The sequence below is a fragment of the Thamnophis elegans genome, chromosome 12 (genome assembly GCF_009769535.1).
Source record: "Thamnophis elegans isolate rThaEle1 chromosome 12, rThaEle1.pri, whole genome shotgun sequence".
Classification (NCBI taxonomy): Eukaryota; Metazoa; Chordata; class Lepidosauria; order Squamata; family Colubridae; genus Thamnophis; species Thamnophis elegans.
Genome location: NC_045552.1, coordinates 4,964,243 through 4,988,207, shown reverse-complemented (window position 1 = coordinate 4,988,207; position 23,965 = coordinate 4,964,243). Strand labels below are relative to the sequence as shown.

General features: G+C 45.3%; 1 protein-coding gene across 1 annotated transcript; it reads right to left on the bottom strand.

Moving 5' to 3' along the window:
• Positions 1–2,299: 2,299 nt before the first annotated feature.
• CNFN (cornifelin) lies at positions 2,300–18,887 on the bottom strand. The gene is made up of 4 exons (XM_032228261.1): positions 18,757–18,887; positions 7,513–7,643; positions 5,507–5,643; positions 2,300–3,401 (listed from the first exon to the last, which is right to left on the bottom strand). The coding sequence occupies exons 2-4, from the start codon at positions 7,634–7,636 to the stop codon at positions 3,315–3,317; spliced, it is 348 nt and encodes a 115-aa protein (XP_032084152.1). The 5' UTR covers positions 7,637–7,643; positions 18,757–18,887; the 3' UTR covers positions 2,300–3,314.
• Positions 18,888–23,965: the final 5,078 nt, after the last annotated feature.

Here is a 23,965-nt window from a genome sequence, read left to right as displayed (position 1 = left end):
TCCCCATAAATGGTCGCCAAAGGTGATCACATGACTCCTGGACACTGCAACTGTCATCCGTACGAACCCGTTGCCAAGGGTCCGAATTTTGATCATGTGGCCTTGGGGATGTGCGAAAACAGTCATAACTCATTCAGTGCCATTGTAACTTGGAACGGTCACTAAATGAACTGTTGTAAGTCAAGGACTACCTGTGCTTGCAACTACAGTATCTGCCCCACCAGAGCGGATAGGTTAGGCCTCTTCCAGGCTCCTTCCCTGAATTTTTGCCATTTTGTGAGACATCTCCATGGAATACAATACAATACAATACAATACAATAGCAGAGTTGGAAGGGAGCTTGGAGGTCTTCTAGTCCAACCCCCTGCCTAGGCAGGAAACCTTATACCGTTCTAGACAAATGGCTATCCAGCATCTTCTTAAAGACTTCCAATGTTGGGGCATTCACAACTTCTGGAGGCAAGTTGTTCTACTGGTTAATTGTTCTAACTGTCAGGAAATTTCTCCTCAGTTCTAAGTTGCTTCTCTCCTTGATTAGTTTCCACCCATTGCTTCTTGTCCTGCCCTCAGGTGCTTTGGAGAATAGCTTGACTCCCTCTTTTTTGTGGCAACCCCTGAGATATTGGAAGACTGCTATCATGTCTCCCCTAGTCCTTCTTTCCATTAAACTAGAGACATGTTGGGCCATTCTGGAGGCAATTTCTGTTCCACTGATTAATTGTTCTGACTGTCAGGAAATTTCTCCTCAGTTCTAAGGTGCTTCTCTCCTTGATTAGTTTCCACCCATTGCTTCTTGTTCTACCCTCAGGTGCTTTGGAGAATAGTTTAACCCCCTCTTCTTTGTGGCAATCCCTGAGATATTGGAACACTGCTATCATGTCTCCCCTAGACCTTCTTTCTATTAAACTAGACATACCCAGTTCCTACAACCGTTCTTCATATGTTTTAGCCTCCAGTCCCCTCATCATCTTTGTTGCTCTTCTCTGCACTCTTTCTAGAGTCTCCACATCTTTTCTACATCGTGGCGACCAAAACTGGATGCAGTATTCCAAGTGTGGCCTTACCAAGGCATTATAAAGTGGTATTAACACTTCACGTGATCTTGATTCTATCCCTCTGTTGATGCAGACTAGAACTGTGTTGGCTTTTTTTTTAATGCTTTCCCCATTTGTAAACCCCACTTTATGGAACTCCCTTGCCTCTGACATCTGACATCCCCCCACCCCTTTTATCCTTCCCAAGACCACGCCACACCTGATCTTCTCCCAAGCTTTGAAATAAGCTGAGGTCAGAGTGGGATAAGAATGTGGTTGGGGCACAACGAAATACAATAATGAGACTTTACACCTAATTCTACATATCATGACAGCGGCTAGAATAGCATATGCTCAGAAATGGAAAAACAACACAACACCGAATGAGGATAAGATAATACGGAAGATCTTGGAATGCGCAGAGATGGATAAATTGACCAAGGAAATTCAAGGAAAGGAGGAAACAGAGTCCTATTTAATTTGGGAAAAATGGTATAAATGGTTAGATGATAGAAACAGGAAATAAGAATCTGGAAAATATAGTTTGCATTGTAGAAGAAGTAGGAATTAGTGATAAGAAGGTAGGTAAAGTAGGATTTACAGAAGTTGAAAAAGTTATATATTAGTAGAAGAGCAATAAAGACTGTCTGATACAAATAACCGTAGACTAATAAGCAAAGGAGTAAGATATAATAGGATTATAAGTGTAAAAATGTATAGAGATGGATTGAGAGGGGGAAAATGTTTGTAAAAAACTTACCGATGGATATTGTGTATGTTTTGTGTATGTAACTGTTGTGTATGTTTTTCTCAATGTGTATAAGTGTTTACAATAAACAATTTTTTAAAAAATAATGTGGTTGGGGAGTGTGGTTGTGGCACTGGTTTGCGTTTCAATTTTTATTACTGTTGGGGTTGGGTTTTTTTTTTTTAAACTGTGTTATATTGTTTGGCAACTTGAAAGCTGTCCAGAATTATTTTATGATCTTATGGCAACTACATAAATACTTTAAATAAAGAAGTAAACTCAATTGGGAGAGAATAATGTGCTAAAAAGCACAGAGCTACTGTGTTGAAATGTTCAATTATAGCTATAAAAATACCAACTGATTTCAGGACATTTAACGAAGGGAAAAGAACAATTGGTGTTTGTGTGTGTGTGTGTGTGTGTGTGTGTGTGTTTCAAACAAACACATTACCAAGCTGTCCGAAGAAACACAACACTTCACATTTCCAAAAGTAGCAGTTATTTTTTAAAAAACGAGTAGAGTCTTAGATCAGGATTTATTAGGGCATCGATTTCAAGGTGGAAATGACAGAGGGAATAAACATTAAAAAAAATCCCTGTTCATTGAATCTTCCTACAAGAGATTAACTCTTTTGTTAGCACCAACAGGCAGCTGCATTCAGAATCTAGTTCAATTCTAGGATCTCTCTCCAAACTTGGCTGTTTTAAGACTTGTGGACCTCAACTCCCAGAATTCACCCAGCCTGCCTGGAAGAATTCTGGGACTTGAAGTCTACGAGTCTTAAAAGTTTTCAAGTTTGGAAACCGCTGGTTTAGGACTATCAGATCTGGTCTGCAAGATTCTGGACAATCTCTAGATGACACCAAAGAGGGAAAGAAAACAACTTCTAGAAGAGTGATGGCGAACCTTTTGGACACCAAGTGCCCAAACTGTGCATGTGCATGCCCAAACTGAAAGATGCATACGCACGAATGCACGAATGCGCAGACATGCAGAGTAGAGACCCGAAGGCCAGCTTGCCGGCGGGAGGCGCAGCAACCCCACACCGGCAGCGTGGCAAGAGGTAAGATATTTTTCTTTCGTGAGCTTCTGTTTCCCTGCAGATGACGAAACGGAAGCTTCTGTTTCGTCATTTGCAGGGAAACAGAAGGTCACGAAAGAAAAGCCACGGAGATCTGAACTGAGGAGACATTGCACATGCCAGCAGTGAGGGCTCTTCATGCCACCTCTAGGTTCACCATCGCGGTTCTAGAAGATACATGTGACTTTACTCATAATTTTATATAATTCCTTATGGGATGCAATTCCCCCTCTCCTTTCTCCTATAATATGTGTGGTGTGTGGTGGTTGTGTGTTTTGGTGCATATTCTTTTTTGCAGGATTTTGTCTTGTGGAGTTTCAAACTCGAGTCAACAAAGAGGTAGGAAAATTAATCCCGTTGTAATCTTCTATCAGCGTTAGCTTTGTCTCATTTCTTCAACTCTTCCTTTGCTTCCTCCAGAGTGAAGTCTGTCCACCTCTTTCGGTCGTCTCAGTTCCTGTTCAGCTCTTTTGCCATCTGACAGAGGCCACACAGCGGGCAGCAAGACATGACCACCCAGTCTTCACAGATAGAGCCCTGAGTGGAAAACAAAGGCATGGGTTAAAAGAGAAGAGGTCAGTGATGAGGCTGGAGCAGTGGTGAAATCCTCTGAAGTCTGCTACTGGTTTGGTATATAGTGTGTGTTTTAGAGCCGAGGTGGCGCAGTGGTTAGGGTGCAGTACTGCAGGCCACTTCAGCTGACTGTTATCTGCAGTTCAGCGGTTCAAATCTCACCGGCTCAAGGTTGATTCAGCCTTCCATCCTTCCGAGGTGGGTAAAATGAGGACCCGGATTGTTGGGGGCGATATGCTGACTCTGTAAACCGCTTAGAGAGGGCTGAAAGCCCTATGAAGCGGTATATAAGTCTAGCTATTGCTATTCACGCATGCCTGCCTGAGGCATGCCCACGCAGCACTAAAAAATGGAACATTTTGAAGCCTTCCAAGCAGTGGTGAAATTCCAATTTTTTTATGACCACTTCTGTAGGCGTGGCTTGGTGGGTGTGGCACAATAGTGGGTTTCAAATAATTTAACAACCGGTTCTCTGCCCTAATGACCAGCTGGGTAGGCGGGGCTCGGTGGTCATGTGACTGGGTGGGCATGGCCAACTCAACATCACTCACGTCGATGGGCGCTTCGCCTTAGCTGTGACAATGTAATAAGGGTTAACCGGAGAGGCAGTTTCTGTAAGCAGGGCAATAAAGATTAGGCTAGAAACAACACCAGAATGTTTCCTTCCTGCCTTCCTTACAGAATTAGCCCTGAAAGTGGGGAAAAAACCAAAAGATTTCTTCCAACAACCGGTTATCCGAACTGCTTAGAAAGTTAACAACTGGCAGTGGTGGGATTCAAATAACTTAATAACCGGTACTCTGCCCTAATGATTTCTTCCAACGATCAGTTCACCAAGCTGCTCAGAAAGTTAACAACCAGTTCTCCCGAAGTGGTGCGAACTGGCTGTATCCCACCACTGGTGTGGCAGAGGAAGGATACTGTGAAATCCTCATTCCCTCCCCACTCTGGGGCCAGCCAGAGGTGGTATTTGCCAGTTCTCTGAACTACTAAAAATTTCCGCTACCGGTTCTCCAGAACTTGTCTGAAGCTGTTGGATTTTTCACCCCTGGTTCCCAGTCTGCAAAGGTAAGAACAGTGATGGTGGGGGTGGGGGAATCCGCTGTGTCACACAATTTAGTTTGGCTAGAAAGCAGGACCTCTGATGATTCTAGCTAATATAAATTGTGCGTCATAGCTGATTTGTCACCCGGCTGATTGTCGGAAATACCGGTTCACCCAAACTGGTAGCATTTCGCTGGACCTCATGATGAGAATCAAGGAAGGAGGGGAGGATGACTTCCAGAGGTGGTATTCTCCCAGTTTGGACCAGTTCGCCCGAACCGATAGCGGAAATCGCGGCTGACTCCTCCCGCCCACCCCAGCTCTACGGCATCCCATTTAGGCACTTTTTTTTTTTTTAGCCAAAAGCACATGTGCAGAAGGCTGAGCTCACATTTGTGAAATGGTAAGGAAGCAGTGGTGGGTTTCAAAAAAATTTCGAACCTACTCTGTGGGTGTGGCCTCCTCTGTGGGAGTGGCTTGCCAGCCATGTGTTTTCTTTCTTTCTTTCTTTCTTTCTTTCTTTCTTTCTTTCTTTCTTTCTTTCTTTCTTTCTCTCTCTCTCTCTCTCTCTCTTTCCTTCCTTTTGTCTCTCTGTCCCTTTTTCCTTTTTTTCTTTCATCTCTCACTTTTTCTTTCTTTTTTTCTTTTTTTCTTTATTTCTTTCTTCCTTTCTTTCTCTTTCTCTTTCTCTTTCTCTCTCTGTGTGTGTGTGTGTGTGTGTGTGTGTGTGAGTCAGTGGTGGGTTTCAAAAATTTTTGGAACCTCTTCTGTAGGTGTGGCCTGCTTTCCAAGTCCACTGGTGGAACCTCTTCTAACCGGTTCGGTAGATTTGACGAACCGGTTCTACCGAACTGGTGCAAACTGGCAGGAACCCACCTCTGTAAGGAAGGTAAGTCACCACCCCGGTGACTTCCTCTTTTGTCTCTTTAGGGAATAAGAGAAACACCGTCACATCTGGTCACAGCCATCTTCTTTCCCCAACACAATTGATGTTTTTTATTTTTGATGCTCCGCCTTTTTTTTACCTGAATACTGTATTTCCCACGCACTCCTGTACGGAGGGCGATCAGAGAGCCCGGCAAAAATGGGAGGCAGAAGAGTTCCCCGGCTTGTTCCGAGACCCGACAGGCAAGGACACAAGGTATAAAAGTGGCACAGAGACCTGGAGAAAAAGAAGGAAAAGGATGAGAGGTTCTTCCCTCCCAAATTTCCTTTTAGGAGTTCAGGGGTGTCCAAACTTGGCAATTTTAAGACTTGTGGAGTTCAGAAACCGCTTCTGGATTTTGTGATTGAGGTGGGGGGGGGGGAAAAGAAACTTTGATTTTGGGTTTTACGATGAATAGGTTTGTTGTTACAGAAATGGCTAGTTTAAACTATTTGTCAGCGTTCCAAGTATCACGTAGAATTAAATCAGAGTCCAAGGCAAAACGATCCTTAAAGTTCCAATTTAATAAAGCAGACATCTCAGCACATCTGCGTTAATCCCAATTCTGGAAATGACATCAGAATTCCACCCAGTTAAAAGTTCATGATCTTGTCCCCACACCCACAAATCCATCACATGGTCCAATCTTCTTCTTCCACGCTGGCATCCACAACCAGCTGCTTCCGGTCAGGTGTAAAAGTACGGAGACAAAAGATGACCTTGGCTTCTAGTAAAGAATGAAAACACTACATTCCACAATCCTACTCCTGTCTATTCCCCCCCCTCCATCAACTATATAATGAAACAGCATATTGAAATAAAAGAAAGTGTGGCAGGCCAAAATTCTAAAAGGAATATAATTGCACGCCTGACACTATTATGCAAAAGTAAAAAGCTGAGGCTTGATGTTATTTATTATCTCATTCTACTGCACCAAAGGGAGTTGGAACTCAATGCCTTTTCTTCCTTTTTTCCCCACATCTTTCCCTTCCCTTTTTCCTCCCTTATTTTCCTATTGTTATCTTTTGTATTTTTTTATTATATATTATAAACTAATAAACAAATCATCATCATCTCTTTTTTATGACCCCCATAATCCCTTGCAGGGTGGATTCTGGACAGTGGTGAAATTCAAAATTTTCCCCCCATCGGTTCTGTGGGCGTGGCTTGGTGGTGGAGGTGGTCCTGTGACTGAGTGGGTGTGGCCAACCTGACATCACTCACGCCCACGCAGTCACATGACGACCACCACCACCACCAAGCCATGCCCACAGAACCCAATAGGGAAAAAAATTGAATTAATACTATATTTTTCCTTAACATCACCCTTCCTCGAGGCCCCGGAGCTGCCACCCACTCTGCCTTAAGTGCTATGCGTTGCCTGGTTTCCCCTCCTTCAGAGGCCTCAGCCCTTAATCTCCCTGCCTGCTTCTTCCCCCACGACCGCTTCTTTCTTCGTCCCGTGGCCACGGCCTTACCTTCCTCCCGCAACTGGACTGGCTGCAGGGGTGAAATCCAGCATGTTCTGACAGGTTCTGGAGAACCGGTAGCGGAAATTTTGAGTAGTTCGGAGAACCGGCTAATACCACCTCTGGCTGGCCCCGCCCCCTTCTATTCTCTGCCTCCTGAGTCCCCCAGCTGATCGGGAGGGAATGGGGATTTTGCAGTATCCTTCCCCTGCCATGCCCACCAAGCCATACCACGCCCACCAAGCCACGCCCACAGAACTGGTAGTAAAAAAAATTGAATTTCATCACAGCTTGGCTGCTATGGAAGGCAAGCCAGGACTGAGCCGTTGCCAGTGGAGAGCTCAGCCCGCATCTCGCCCCCCCTCCCACTTGTCGCGAGATGCCCGCAGCAGCTGCCCCTTTTTTCCGGACTCCACCCGGCAAGGGATTATGGGGTCATTAAACGCTGATGATTTGCGGTGGGTTGAAAAAAAAGCCAAAATACAATTCGCAGAAAAGGATTGCGCATTTGTGGCTGCCGCCTTGACATGTTTGACCCCTTCGGGGATCCCCCTGGTCCTTGCCTTTGCCATGTAAAGCCAACCACAAGAGATCCGCCCTCCCCACCTTCGCTTCCCTAAATGCCTCCATTACTCACAAATGCCCATGTCAGAGAAGCAGTCACACAGGTCTGAATTCCAGCTTCCTTCACTAGTGAATGTGTAGTTGGTGCCTGTAGGTTGCGGCTGAGCGTCAATGATCACCTCCGATTGATAGGCCATGTTAAGCCTAGGAAGGAGGAGGAGGAGGAGGAGAAGGAGAAGGAGGAGGAGGAGGAGGAGAGGAATAGGAGAAGGAGAGGAGAAGGAGGCAAAGAGGAGGAGGAGGAGGAGGAAGAGGAGAGGAATAGGAGAAGGAGAGGAGAAGGAGGAGAAGAGGAGGAGGAGGAGGAGGAGGAAGAGGAGAGGAATAGGAGAAGGAGAGGAGGAGGAGGAGGAGGAGGAGGAGGAGGAGAGGAATAGGAGAAGGAGAGGAGAAGGAGGAGGAGGAGGAGGAGGAGGAGGAGAGGAATAGGAGAAGGAGAGGAGAAGGAGGAGGAGAAGATGAGGAGGAGGAAGAGAAGAGGAACAGGAGGAGGAGAAGGAGGAGGAGAAGAAGGAGGAGGAGAGGAGGAGAAGAGGAATAGGAGAAGGAGAGGAGAAGGAGGAGAAGAAGAGGAGGAGGAGGAGAAGAAGAAGAGGAGGAGGAGAGGAGGAGGAGAAGAGGAATAGGAGAAGGAGAGGAGAAGGAGGAGAAGAAGAGGAGGAGGAGGAGGAGAGGAGGAGGAGGACAGGAAAGGCAGGAAAGAAGAGGAGGACAGGAAGACCAATTATTTCGATTACCACATCAGCAGCTCCAAGAAGACTTTGGGTCTTGAGAGACTTGGCCACAAGTTTCCCAACTGGCAACCTTTCTCCCCATCCTTCATCATCCTCTTTTAATGACCCATAATCCCTTGTGGAGTCTGGGCAACTGAATGGAGCTAGAAGAGTGTTTACTGGCCGGATGCCTCAACTGTTGCCAGCACGGAGGTTCCCCCCCCCCCAGCAGATATATTCTCAGTGTGCCCAGAGAGAGAAATATCTGCCTCTATCTACGATGGAACTCACAGCCTCCTGATTGAGAGGCAAGAACTCCACCTATAGGCCACGACACCACATCGCAGGGATGGGAAACTTTCTTCCCATCCCTGGGGCATTAAAATGGCGTCCTGCCAGTTTGTCACACTTGGAAAAGCGGTCCAGACACACCCACCCACAAGTATTAGCTCCAATTTTAGAATATTTTTTGAGAGATTAGGATTACTGTCACTTCTATGCTCCTCTTTCTGAGCACCTTGGGACCGCTGATGGGAATGCTCAGCCTACACACCCTTTGTACGATACATAGATTAACACAGTTGGAAGGGACCTTGTAGGTCATCTAGTCCAACCCCCCACCCCCGCCCAAGTCTCTATACCATCCCCGACAAATGGCAGTCCAATCTCCCCTTGAAAGCCTCCAGGGATGAAGCACGGTGGGGAAGGCATGAGACTGGCTCGATCTACCATTGCTGGCCTCCAGCGGTCATCTGGATTTTGACAGATTACAGATTCACAGAGTTGGAAGGGGCCTTGTAAGTCATCTAGTCCACCCCCCCTGCCCAAGCAGGAGACCCTACACCATTTCTGACAGAGGGCAGTCCAGTCTCTTCTTGAAAGCCTCCAGGGATGGAGCGCCAGGGATGAAACTTCCGAAGGCAACTTCTGTTCCATGGGTTGATTGTTCTCACTGTCAGAAAGTTCCTCCTTTATTTCCAGGTTGAATCTCTCCATCCATTGTTCCTTGGCTGGCCTTCAGGTGCTTTGGAAAATAGCTTGACCCCCCTCTTCTCTGTGGCAGCCCCTCAAATATTGGAACACTGCAATCATGTCTCCCCTGGTTCTTCTCTTCAGTAGACTAGCCATGCCCAGTTCCTGCAACCATTCATCATGTTTTAGCCTCCAGTCCCCTAATCATCTTGGTTGCTTTTCTCTGCACTCTTTCTAGAGTCTCCACATGTTTTTTGTAGCGTGGGAGATGCATGTGCCAATCCAGAAGTGATTGGATCAGCCCTGGCGTTGCTCTTCAGGCCATGTGTCAGCTTCTGCTTTGCTGCTGCTTCAGCTGCCATGAAACGGGAAGGGGGGGGGCATGTATGTGGGAGGGTTTTTTAATTGATGTGCTGGAGGACTGCTGGAGGAATGTTCTAGGATGTACCAGTTGTTGGGATTGCGCATGCGTACGTGTTTCCCGCCTGCATCAACGGCCTTCACATTCCATCTTGGCCTGTCTTTTTGAAGTTATCTCACACCTGACATTTGAAGGACTTATGATTGGACTGGAGCTTTGATCCTAAGGGGGGGGAACGGGTTTTGCTATATATCAATTGCTTTCGCGCCATATTATTCAGATTTTGCTTCACTACTGCTCGCTTACCATTTATAATTAGTAAAAGTACATTGGATTTCCAACCCATGGAGTCTCTTGGTTTTCTTTCCTAATTATGGAGTGGAGTGGGGCGTGACAAGAAGCAAAATCTGCAAATATCCCTTTCCAGGAGATTTACGTCTACCGAGAAGGGAAATAATGTCTTCTCCGACCAGAGAGGGGGAAGGCGCCGTTGGAGGGACGGATTCCAGTGAACTGGGACCTCCCGACCTTTCTTTACACCAGCCCAGCCCGTCTGACCGGCCTTTGCACGAAGATTTATTTCAACTGCAAATTTCCAGTCAGCCTGAACCTTCCCCCCTACCCCGTTGGTCAACTTCAGTGGGGCAAAGAGAAATAGAGACAAGCTGGAATGCTGGACTCACCCAAAGACCACCTCAACAAACTTCGCTGGAGCCAGGGGCCGTGAGAAAACCTCAGGCGAGTGATTTCCCTGACTATTGGAGCCAAAGGTACTGTGGGGAAAGAAGAGGGGGCGATGAAGGAGAATGGAGAGGCTACCAGCGCCAGGGGCCCATGAGAAAACCCCAACGGAGTGAGTTACCTGATTATTGGGGTCAAACATTTTTGGAAGAGAGACGGGGGGAGGAGGAAAGAGACTGGAGAAATTGGCACCGTTACCCACGCCAGGATTCTCCCCCACCCCCCCCTCGGCCCGTCTCTCCCCCTGCGGCTAGAGGTTTTGCTGATCAAAGAGGACCTCCCCCCCAGCCTCCCCCCAGAAGACATCGGATGGCAAAAATCCCTCCCTTGCCTGTGCGTTTTAATGGGGCTTCTGCTAGCCTCCCCTCCTTTCTTATGCAGGTGTTTAACTACATGGAAATTTATGGCCGGGACTTTGAATCTGACACCTTAAGGGTCAGAATGGTTCTTTTGTCTTTGGCCCAAACATCTCAACAGGATCCATCCGGTGTTCCATATCAACCTCATCAAACCAGTTCGGGTGTCCGACCTACGGCCCACCGATGACCCTCCACCTGCTCCGTTGCTTGTTGATGGGGAACGTCATTTTGAAGTCCGAGACATTCTGGATTCCCGTCGGCACCGTAATCGCATCCAATACCTTGTGGCTTGGAAACATTTTCCCCCCTCCCACACGGAATGGGTTGATAAGTCCCACGTTCGTGCCCCCCGCTTACTGCAGAAATTTTATGCTTCTTATCCCGACAAGCCTTGACTTTTCTCCTTTCCCTCTCTTGTTTGTTTATTGTTTGTCTGTTTTGTTTGTTTGTTTTTTCTTCCAGGCCTGACAGCCTTTTTTCCGGGGGACGGCCGGATGTCAGCTTCTGCTTTGCTGCTGCTTCAGCTGCCATGAAACGGGAAGGGGGGGGGCGTGTATGTGGGAGGGTTTTTTAATTGATGTGCTGGAGGACTGCTGGAGGAATGTTCTAGGATGTACCAGTTGTTGGGATTGCGCATGCGTACGTGTTTCCCGCCTGCATCAACGGCCTTCACATTCCATCTTGGCCTGTCTTTTTGAAGTTATCTCACACCTGACATTTGAAGGACTTATGATTGGACTGGAGCTTTGATCCTAAGGGGGGGGAACGGGTTTTGCTATATATCAATTGCTTTCGCGCCATATTATTCAGATTTTGCTTCACTACTGCTCGCTTACCATTTATAATTAGTAAAAGTACATTGGATTTCCAACCCATGGAGTCTCTTGGTTTTCTTTCCTAATTATGGAGTGGAGTGGGGCGTGATGCTGTGGTCCATTCCCATGGGCTCTTCTTTTAAATTCTTCTCCTTGGGGGGGAATGTGAGAATTTTCTCAGAGAGCAATCAATCCCACTTGTGCCACTTGGTCCATCCCCATGAATATTTTGTGCAGGGCAAAGCACCCCTTTCTCTGAAGGATACAAGACCTCGACTGCAAAATCTCTGTTCGAGGAACAGCTTTGAGACACAAATATTCCCATCACACCAAAGGGAAGCCGATATTCACAGAGCAATGGTGGGATTCAATTATGATTTAACCACCAGTTCTCTGCCCTAATGACTAGCTGGGTAGGCGGGGCTTGGTGGTCATGTGACTGGGTGGGCGTGGCCAACACAACGTCACTCAGGTTGATGGGCGCTTCGGCTCAGCTGTGACAATGTAATGAGGGTTAACCAGGAAGGCAGTTTCTGTAAGAAGGGCTACTATAAAGATTAGGCTAGAAACAACACCAGAATGTTTCCTTCCTGCCTTCCTTACAGGATTAGCCCTGTAAAGTGGAAACAAAAGGAGATTTCTTCCAACAACCGGTTCTCCGAACTGCTTAGAAAGCCCTTCATGGTACTGGACCTGGGTACTTGAGAGACCGCCTGCTGCCAATTACCTCCACTAGACCGATTAGATCCCACAGACTAGGCCTCCTCCGAATTCCATCCGCTGGCCAGTGTCGACTGGCGACTACCCGGAGGAGAGCCTTCTCTGTGGCTGCTCCGACCCTCTGGAACGAGCTCCCCGTGGAGATTCGAACCCTCACCACCCTCCAGGCCTTCCGCAAAGCCCTTAAAACCTGGCTGTTCCGACAGGCCTGGGGCTAAAGAACCGTGCCCCTATCTTGAATGGTATGATTGTTGCGCTTTTAAATTATGCATTGTTTTGTGTTGTTGTCAAATTGTTTGTATCCCCCCTTCCCTTGTTTTGAGTTGTGAGCCGCCCTGAGTCCCCCTCGGGGAAAGGGCGGCATACAAATGAAATAAACATAAACATAAACAGTTAAGAACCGGTTCTCTAGGATAGGTGCGAACCGGCTGAATCCCACCACTGTCGCAGAGCAAAGGGACTTGAGTAGGAAAAATAAAATCTGCCTTCTCAGAGCTACGCCTGGGACAAGGAAGGGCCTCTTTGTTTTCGTTGTTTGTTTTGCGATAGCATCTTGGTCAAACTGGAGACGTTTGGACAGCACTCAATTCAGACTTCTTTGTAATAAAATCAAGCGGCACAGATGCCCTGGCATATTTATTTGCTGTCAGAAGTGGCTGAATACCACCTCTGAAATAAGTGCCCAATCTCAGCGGGCACTAAGGACATCTCAATATGTGGGATGTGAGCAAGGACTTCCCTCCACATCCCTGCCTAACATCTTTTTGCAAATCTAGTAGCCAGGTTTGTAGGGTCCCTCCTCCAATGAAACGCCGGACGCTTACGATGTGGGACCAAATCAGGTGTGCTGTGGTTATCTGAATCGAAAGGAATGGAGAGCAGGAGAAAATGGAAGGCTGGAGCTACACCCTGAAGGGAGGGAGACCATTCCTTTGTTATCAAGAGTTTTGGTCATGTGGTGCTGATAAGTTTGAGTTTCTGCAAATAACTTCTCCTTCCACTGTAAGGTAAAGGTAAAGGTTCCCCTCGCACATATGTGCCAGTCGTTCCCGACTCTAGGGGTCGGTGCTCATCTCCGTTTCAAAGCCGAAGTGCCAGCGCTGTCCGGAGACATCTCCGTGGTCATGTGGCCGGCATGACTCAACACCGAAGGGCCACGGAATGCTGTTCCCTTCCCACCAAAGGTGGTCCCTATTTTTTCTACTTGCATTTTTTACATGCTTTCGAACTGCTAAGTTGGCAGAAGCTGGGACAAGTAACAGGAGCTCCCTCAGTTACGCGGTTCTAGAGATTCGAACCGCCGACCTTTCTGATCGACAAGCTCAGCGTCTTAGCCACTGAGCCACCACGTCCCTTCCACTGACCTCTACCCAAAATAAGAGCCAGTGTGGTATAAGGAGACCCAGATTCTACTCCACCCACAATTCGTATGAATGAGCAATACAGGTAGTCCTCAACTTACAACAGTTCATTTAGTGACCAAAGTTACCCCGACACTGAAAAAAATGACGCATGGCCGTTTTTCACACTTATGACTGTTGGAGCATCCTTACAGTCACATGATCAAAATTCAGATGCTTGGCCACTGGTTTCTATTTACGACGGTCACGATGACCCGCCGTTTTACATGATCCCCTTTTGCGACCACCTGACAAGCCAAGTCAAGAGGGAAGCCAGATTCACTTAACAACCGTGTTACGAACTTATAACAAATTCAACGATTCGCTTAACCACGGTGGCCAGAAAAGTCGTAAAATGGGGGCAAATTCACTTAAAAATGTTTCACTTAGCAACATAAATTTGGGGGGGGGGGGCTCAATGGTAATCCTACCTTGAGGGCAATGGTGGGTTTCAATTTTTTTAAGAACCTCTTCTCTGGGTGTGGCTTGCTTTGTGGGAGTGGCTTGCTGGTCATGTGACCGGGTGGGAGTGGCTTGCCAGCCATGTGACTGGGTGGGCGTGGCCAACTTGTAAAATGTGGTGAAACTCACTTAACAACGCTCTTGCTTAGGAGCCAAAATGTTGGCTCAGAAATTCTGGCATTTCCAGCACGCAAGTCTTAAAGCTGTCAAGTTACAAGACCCTTGCACCTCTAACACTTTAGAAAAAAAAAACCCAGGGGTGTTCAAACTTGACAGCTTTAAGACTTGTGGACTTCAACTCCCAGAATTCCTCCTCCAGTCATGTTGGCTCAGGAACTCTGGCATTGAAGTGTGCAAGTCTTAAAGCTGTCAAGTTACAAGACCCTCGCACCCCTAACCCTTTAGAAAAAAAACCCAGGGGTGTTCAAACTTGACAGCTTTAAGACTTGTGGACTTCAACTCCCAGAATTCCTCCTCCAGGAACTCTGGCATTGAAGGGTGCAAGTCTTAAAGCTGTCAAGTTACAAGACCCTTGCACACCTAACCCTTTAGTAAAAAAAAACCCAGGGGTGTTCAAACTTGACAGCTTTAAGACTTGTGGACTTCAACTCCCAGAATTCCTCCTCCAGTCATGTTGGCTCAGGAACTCTGGCATTGAAGTGTGCAAGTCTTAAAGCTGTCAAGTTACAAGACCCTCGCACCCCTAACCCTTTAGAAAAAAAAACCCAGGGGTGTTCAAACTTGACAGCTTTAAGACTTGTGTCCTCCTCCAGGAACTCTGGCATTGAAGGGTGCAAGTCTTAAAGCTGTCAAGTTACAAGACCCTTGCACCCCTAACCCTTTAGGAAAAAAAAAACCCAGGGGTGTTCAAACTTGACAGCTTTAAGACTTGTGGACTTCAACTCCCAGAATTCCTCTTCCAGTCATGTTGGCTCAGGAACTCTGGCATTGAAGTGTGCAAGTCTTAAAGCTGTCAAGTTACAAGACCCTCGCACCCCTAACCCTTTAGAAAAAAAAACCAGGGGTGTTCAAACTTGACTTGTGGACTTCAACTCCCAGAATTCCTCCTCTCACTCTTCATCTTGATGATGTGCCGGGGGTGGGGGGGGGAGGGAGCTGCAACCGGTTCTAAACAGCCCTGTAGATTTGTGGAAGAGGTTAGAACTGGCAGGAACCCACCCCTGCTTGAGGGCTACTTATACTTAGCCTGCTGAAGAATTACATTTTGACCTCCCAGGTTTAAAAAAAAGAAGCAGATGCCAACGTTTGAATTAGGGCCCCACTGCTAAGTTTCAGGATTTCACAGAGAGTTGGTTCTCCATGATCACCCACTGATCTCTTCGGCATAGACCACCGAGAAAACAAAAACACTCGGATCGTTTTCTCTCTCTTTTTTGTCTTTTCGGTTTGCTTTTTAAATTGCTCCCTGGTAACCTTGTTTTAGCAGAAGTGAATTCATGAAGATATATCTGTTATAGTAAGAGGGAACCCCGGGCTACAATAACTTAGTTAGCCTCCCAGGCTCCACTAGACTTTCATGAAGAGAAAAAAGCCCCTATTGCAATCAATGGGAATTAAACATTTAACTGGGGTTTGGGTTGCCTGCAATCGATGAGCTTAACATCCAATCCTAAAAACATTCAGTTGAAAGAAAATCCCATTGATTTCAAGGCAGCTCGCTTCTAACTCGCGCCTCGCCCTTCAGCGCTGCCGAGTTGTGTAGATTTGGGTTGTGTTGGGTTTTTTTGCATTTGTAGTGCAGCTTCTTCGCCGCACGGGCTGACATGAAGGCAGACCCCTGAAGTTTGCCTTCAGCTCCCAGTTCCTTTTTTTGTTTTTAAGAAAACATGTTTTGCAGACTTCTAGGAAGGGTAACGGGGTATTTCCCTCCCCCCCCCCGCCCTCATTCTCGCTTGCTTGAGTTTCCTACAATCCTTATTTTCACAGATAAAACTTAGCCCAGCTGAATAACAAATCTGTACTACGTTCATCTTGGAATAGGATGGAATGGAATGGAATGGAACGGAACAGAATAGAATAAAGGAAGAAAAAGGAATGGAATGGAATGGAATAGAATATGGAATGAAGAAATAGAATAGAATAGAATATAGAATATGGAATATGGAATATGGAATATGGAATATGGAATATGGAATAAGGAATAGAATAGATTAGAATAGAATAGAATATGGAATGAAGAAATAGAATAGAATAGAATATGGAATATGGAATATGGAATATGGAATATGGAATATGGAATATGGAATATGGAATATGGAATATGGAATATGGAATAAGGAATAGAATAGAATAGAATAGAATATGGAATGAAGAATAGATTAGAATAGAATAGAATATGGAATGAAGAAATAGAATAGAATAGAATATGGAATATGGAATATGGAATATGGAATATGGAATATGGAATATGGAATATGGAATATGGAATAGAATAGATTAGAATAGAATAGAATAGAATATGGAATGAAGAATAGAATAGAATAGAATATGGAATGTGGAATGTGGAATATGGAATATGGAATATGGAATATGGAATATGGAATATGGAATGTGGAATGTGGAATGTGGAATGTGGTATAGAATAGAATAGAATAGAATAGAGGAAAAAAGGAATGGAATAGAATAGAATAGAATAAAGGAAAAAAGGAATGGAATGGAATAGGAATAGGAATAGGAGTAGAGTAGAGTAGAGTAGAATAGAATAGAATAGAATAGAATAGAATAGGAATGGAATAGAATAGGAATGGAATAGGAATAGTTGGAAGGAACCTTGGAGGTCTTCTAGTCCAACCACCTGCTTAGACAGGAAACCCTGCACCACTTTAGACAAATGGTTGTCTAATCTCTTCTTAAACACTTCCAGTGTTGGGACATTTACAATTTCTGGAGGCAATTTGTTCCACTGGTTAATTGTTCTCACTGTCAGGAAATTCCTCAGTTCAAACAAGCCTTAATTCTAGGTTGCTTCTCTCCTTGATTAGTTTCCACCCGTTGCTTCTTGTTCTGCCCTCAGGTGCTTTGGAGAATAGCTTGACCCCCTCTTCTTTGGGACAGCCCCTGAGATATCAGAACCCTTCTATCATGTCACTCCTGCTCCTTCTTTTCATCAAATTAGACATACCCCAGCAACGACTCCAAGGTGGGTAAAATGAGGACCCAGATTATTGGGGGCAAAAGCTGACTTATAAACCGCTTAGAGAGGGCTGTGAAACACTGTAAAGCAGTATAAAAGTCTTAAATGCTATTGCTCTTCTTTTTTTCCCTTCCTTCCTTCCTTCCTTCCTTCCTTCCTTTTTTCTTTCCTCCCTCCCTCTCTTCCATTGTGCATAGTGGTTAGAATGCAGCATTGCAGGCTAACTCTGCCCACTGCCAGCAGTTCAATCCCGACCAGATCGAGCTTGACTCAGCCTTCCACCCTTCCGAGGTGGGTAAAATGAGGGCCCAGATTGTTGGGGGCAATACACCGACTCTGTAAACCGCTGAAGAGAGGGCTGTAAAGCACCGTGAAGCGATATATTATAAGTCTATTGCTATTGCTATTAGATAAGACGTTCCAGATAAGCTCATTCCATTCTGTTCATTGTAGCAGGACGTCTCCATGGCTTCCCGGATAATTTTGCAATTGCTATTGCTAATTGTTCTGTTCCCATATTGTGAGCTCAAATCAATCATCCATGCTACGACTTAAGATAACTCTGCTGGAGTCCAACTGAACCCAGTTTTCTTCTAGAGAGAAGACCGAAGTGAAGATTTGATTAACACCATTTTAACACCAGACCAACCATCAAGTTAACAATACCCCAATCAAGGAATTGCCAGCAATAAACAGCCCAACCAAAGAACTTCTAAGACACAAACCCCACCAACACTGAGAGGGCAAGCTACTAGAATATAAACCGAGAGCAAACCCCACTCCTAGCACTGATGAGGTTCCCTAGTTGGGTAATGAAACATCTGCAAGAAAACAACCAAGCTCAGAGGGCACCCAGGCCTCAAGAATATTTAAGGCACTCAACCCTTTCTCTATCACCTATCCTATCATTCTTCCCAACACAATGGATCCACCCCTTCCTTATTCTTCTTTTTACTATAAACCAATGCAAAAAAAATCCTTACGGGTTGTTTCTAATTTCTTTTAATATAAAAGGCAAGGGTTTTTCCCCTTGCACATATGTGCTAGACGTTCCCAACTCTAGGGGATGGTGCTCATCTCCGTTTCAAAGCCGAAGAGCCAGCGCTGTCCGAAGATGTCTCCGTGGTCATGTGGCCAGCATAACTAAATGCCAAAGATGTTCCCTTCCCACCAAAGGTGGTCCCTATTTTCCTACTTGCATTTTTTACATGCTTTCGAACTGCTAGGTCGGCAGAAGCTGGGACAAGTAACGGGCGCTCCCTCGGTTATGCGACGTTAGGATTCGAACCGCTGAACTACCGACCTTTCTGATCTCAACAAGCTCTGCGTCTTAGCCACTGAGCCACCGCATCCCTTCTTTTAATATAATAACCTACAAATCACACAGCTCAATTTAACATAATCTATGACCAAACCGAACACACAATATTAGAAGGTAGCAATAGAGGGAAGCCTCAAAGTTTTTTCAATTCCTATTTATTCTTCTTCCTGCTCCAAAAAACTAACTTGGCATCGACAGAGGATTTGCAAACATTTCCACACGGGCTTACTTTCTCTTACCTGTATTTTGTTTTTAAGAATACCCCACCAAAACTTCAGATTTTTCTGTTGACCAGCTGTCTCTACTCAAGAAATTCTGTTCCGTCAATGACCATCTGTTATATAGACTTTGTGATCAGGGCGGAGAATGTGGCTGGGGCTGTGCTCAGAATGAGTTGATAGGGAAAGTGTGAGTAAATTAGGTGGGGCAACTAGGAGGTGGACGGAAGCCCCAGAATTTAACCTTGTTAAAGGGAGTTGAGGGATATGATTTACAAAGAAACCATGTGGATTTTTCAGAGAAGAACAGACACAGGTAGTCCTCGACATACAACAAGTTTCTTTAGTAATTGTTCAAAGTTACAATGACCCTGGGGCAGTGGTGGGTTTCAAAAAATTTTGGAACTTCTTCTGTAGGTGTGGCCTGCTTTCCGGGTCCACTGGTGGAACCTCTTCTAACCGGTTCGGTAGATTTGACGAACCGGTTCTACCGAATAGGTGCGAACTGGTAGGAACCCACCTCTGCCCTGCGGGGGTGGGGGAGCAACATATGACCATTTTTCACACTTACGACTTTTGCCGCCTCCCCTGTAAATCACGTGGTCAAAATTTGGACGCTTGGCAACTGGCTCATATTTATGACGGTTGCAGAATCCGAAGGTCATGGCTCTTTTGCAACCTTGGGGAAGCCGGATTCACTTAACAACTATGCCACTAATGTAACAGCCGAAGTGATTCACTTAACGACGGTGGCAAAGAAGGTCGTAAAATGGGGCAAGATTCACTTAATTCACAAGATTCAATTGTGGGTCGTACATGGAGGACTACCTGGACGTAGAATGAGTGAGTTGTTGAGATCCAAGGGGAAGAGAATATTATCTCCTATCCTCTGTGAGCTGCACTGGCTCCCTATTGGTCTCCGAACACGCTTCAAGGTGCTGGTCATCACCTTTAAAGCCCTACGTGGCCTAGGACCTGGATATCTCCGTGACCGCCTCCTGCCACATACCTCCCATCGCCCAATAAGATCTCACAAGGTGGGCCTTCTCCGGGTGCCGTCGACTACACAATGTCATCTAGCAGCTCCTCGGAGGAGAGCCTTCTCTGTAGCTGCCCCGGCCCTATGGAACGATCTACCCCCTGAGATCTGGACCCTCCCCACTCTCTTGGCCTTCCGAAAGTCTGTTAAGACCTGGCTGTTCCGGCAGGCCTGGGGCTGCTGATCTCTGATTGAGCTTCAGCCCCATTAAGATCAAGTGCGTGTTGTGTCTTTTTTAAATTTGCTTTATCTTGTATCTTAAATTCTTTTAATTTTTTTAAACTGTTTTTATGTAAGCCGCCGGGAGTCCTTCAGGATTGGGCGGCATACAAATCCATTAAAATTGAATTGAATTGAAAAATCTCTGAGGATTACAACTTTCCCCCCTTTTTAAAATAAAAAATGGCTTGCGCCTTCTCAGAGAGAAGAGCTGCCTGGTCTCCAAGTATTGTGGTTTCTTCTCGCCGTATGACGCAAAGATACCTCCAACACATTCTTATAATGGAAATATTAGTATTGCAGTTTAACGTATTTAGAGGTTTGAGAAAGTTGCCCTGAACTGCATATTCTGTAGAGGTAGGTAAATATTTGCCTAGGGCTAGGCCAAGTTTTTTTCCCCCCACTGCTAAACTTTCTGGACTTTGGACTGTCCACATGTGGTTGAGAGATCAGTGACAAATGGTGTTTGCTCAGGGATGTAGAGTTTAAAACATTAAAAAGTGAAGATATTGTGGATTGTCAACCTAATTTTCTAGAATTTGCCTAACGCAGAGAGCCATAAATGGCTCCAGGCTCAGCTCGCTCAGAAGCTGAAATACACCAAGTAAATGAGGTGAAGCTTGTGAAGTAGAGGAGAGAGGTAAGGGAAGAAGAGAGGGATAGGAGAGAGGGAAGGGAAGAGGAGGAGAGAAAGAAGGAGTGAAAAGGGGAGAAAGGAGAAGGAGAAGGAGAGAGGAAGGGGAAGTAGAGAAGAGATGGATGACAGAGGGAAGAAAGGAGGTAGGGAGGAGGAGAAGAGAGGGAGAAGAAAGTGATGGATGTGAAGTTTCCAAAAGATAACCTGATTAATTTACAAGCCTCGGGGCAAAGTTCAAAAGAAATCCATTCATTATTAGAATCAATATTTTGGCATGTTTTTCTGCGGAGCCGAAACTGACTTCCGCTTAATTGCATTTGAACTTTACCCCTGTATCCCCTCCCTTCTGTCTGTGTCATAAATCACATCCACCAACAAGGTGCTACGGCAGGCAGACTATGAATGTGAGCATTTCACATGCCAGCTGTAGGAATATGAGACCTGACTCTGGCCAATGGTATGCGTGGAGTTCCCCTCCCTTTTCCTATGTCAACGATAGTAGTCATGGAAACGCTTCACAAGTTGACAATGGATAGGTACAAATATGGTGTATGGAGAGCTGAAGAGCTGCTAGGGGGAATTTTTGGGAGTTGATGGTAAGACGAATTAATGTAAACATTTAATAATATAATACGATGTTGGCTATGTAATAGTATACATGTGGTTATAGGTTATGAAAATGAAAAAATAAAAAACTTTATATTAAGAAAAAATGGCTACAGACTCAGCTGACATAATGCCCCAAGCATCACCTAAACCAATTCTAAGTTAAGCTTTGAATCCATTTAGCCTGCAACTCTTATTGGTCCTTAGCCAAACTCCCTGCCAATGTTATTTATTTATTATTTAACAGAATGCAGGTAGTCCTTGACTTACAACCTTTCACTTAGTGACGACGTTACAACGGCACTGAAAAAAAGCGACTTCATGGCCGTTTTTCACATTTGTGACCAGGCAGTGTCCAGGGTCACCTGATCACCTTTTGCGCCCTTCCCACCAGCAAAGTCAACGGGGAAGCGAGACTCACTTAGCAACCGTTTGACGAATTTAACAACACAACAACAACACAATTTAACACTTCGTAAAGGCAGCAAGGAAAAAAAAAAGTCACTTAACAAATTTTCCTCACTCAGAAACATAAATTTTGGGCTCAATGGCGGTCGCACGTCGAGGACTACCTCTAACAGAATAACAAGAGTTGGAAGGGACCTTGGAGGTCTTCTAGTCCAACCCCCTGCTCAGGCAGGAGACCTTACACTATTTCAGACAAGCGGCTGTCCAGGCTGTTCTTGAAAACCTCCAGTGATGGAAATACCCACAACTTCTGGAGGGAAGCCATTTAATTGGTTAACCCAGGGTGGGAATTTTGGAGTGTTATTTTTGTAAATCACTGTATTGGAGTTTTATTTTTCTATTGGAGTTTATTCTTGTATGTCACTGTGAGTCAGATGGGTACCCTAACTATTTTCTGAATGAATGAATGAATGCACCAGAGTTGGTATTCAGCAGGTTCTGACCCATTCTGGAGAACCTGTAGAAGAAATTTTGAGTAGTTCAGAGAACCAGTAAATACCACCTCTGGCTGGCCACGCCCCCATCTATTCTCTGCTTCCCGAGTCTCAGCTGATCGGGAGGGAATGGGGATTTTGCAGTAACCTTCCCCTGCCACGCCCACCAAGCCACACGCACCAAGCCATGCCCACAGAACCAGTAGTTTAAAAAAATTGAATCCCACAACTTCTGGAGGCAAGCTGTTCAATTGGAGGGTGGGAGTTTTGGAGTATTATTTTTATAAATCACTGTATTGGAGTTTTATTTTTCTATTAGAATTTTGGTCCTGTATGTCAGTGTTTTTCAACCTTTTTTGTGCAAAGGCACACTTTTTTCATGAAAAAAATCACGAGGCACACCACCATTAGAAAATGTTAAAAAAAATTAACTCTGTGCCTATATTGACTATATATAAAGTGTTTTTCCCACGGCACACCTTACACTATGTCACGGCACACTAGTGTGCCGCGGCACAGTGGTTGAAAAACACTGCTGTATGTCACTGTGAGTCAGTTGGGTGGCCCTATCCATTTTCTAAATGAATGAATGAAGCAAACACACACACACACACCATACATACACACACACACAAAAGACATTCTTATAAAGTAGGAACATGCCAGCTAGACTATTTGTCTATTTTTGCAAAGACATCCGTTTCCCCCCCGCCCTACTTTTATTGCTGAACTGGTTTGCCTTCCAGAAGCCTTTTCAGAGGCTGTAAAACATTCAGCTTATATTTGTTCATTGGTTTGTTTGTAAAAGGTATTGGCCTCTCATCTTAGCACGGGGTAATTCTGGGCAGTTTACGATCTTATAAACAAACAAACAAAAGATAAAAAATGATGCAAAAACCTCAAAAGCATATAAAATAAAATGCGGTCATTATTATTATTGCTGTAATCATCAGAGTAAAAAAAAAAACAACACCCCAAAATAATTCCCAAGTGCCAATCCCAGAATTTTTTTTTTCCTTTTAACTGTGAAAAGAGAAGGCAGACGAGAAAAAAACGTAGAATGCACAGGCCCAGGGCCTCTGTGTGTGTGTGTGTGTGTTTTATGTGTGTGTGTGTTGTGTGGGTGCATGCACCCCCGTGTGATGGCATTGGTGAGAACCAGTGGAACGTCAAGCTGTCAAAGATACAGAAAAAAAGAGAGATAAATGAATTGCTGTGGCTCCGGCGCGAGTAAATGAACTCACTGCTTTTCTGGGCAAAAGGGTTATGTGAGGCAGACGGAAGGAACAGCGTTCCCTCCCCCGTGGGGACCCCCGAATGGGCTGGGGGGGGGAGGGAGGGGGTGCCCGCCAGCCCATCTGACAACGGAAGAAGAATGGCGGATGAAATGAGCACAGATAGGCCTGATTGGGAAGTGGGGGAGGACGGGGACGGGAAGGGACGCTTAAGCCTGACATGGACAGGGAAAGAGATGGTTTGTTGGTGTATTTGTCTTTTGGATGATTATTCTTTGTCAACAGCCCTCGCTTTCCCTTGCTTCTTGGGGCTGGGCATCCTGGGACTCTGCGATTTGCTTCCTAGGAAGGGGAAATGTCCATGGAATAATTTAAACCCAGGGCCTTAATTTTGGCTCCTTTTGTTGATTGCTGAGATGAGTTGCTGATTAGAATAGAATAAAACAATAGGATAGAATAGGATAGGACAAGAATAGAGTAGAGTAGAGTAGAGTAGAGTAGAGTAGAGTAGAGTAGAGTAGAGTAGAGTAGAGTAGAACAGAAATGAAAATAGAATAGAAATTAGAATAGAGTAGAACAAAAATGAAAATAG

Bases quoted from the DNA above. Each gene is read 5' to 3' on its own strand.
- CNFN (XM_032228261.1), bottom strand. From the start codon at position 7,636: ATGGCCTATCAATCGGAGGTGATCATTGACGCTCAGCCGCAACCTACA. The intron at 5,644-7,512 runs GTGAGTAATGGA...CTTTTTCTCCAG, and splicing joins CTTCTCTGACATGGGCATTT to GTCTCTGTGCCACTTTTATA. The intron at 3,402-5,506 runs GTAAAAAAAAGG...TTTTCCACTCAG, and splicing joins GTGGGAAATACAGTATTCAG to GGCTCTATCTGTGAAGACTG.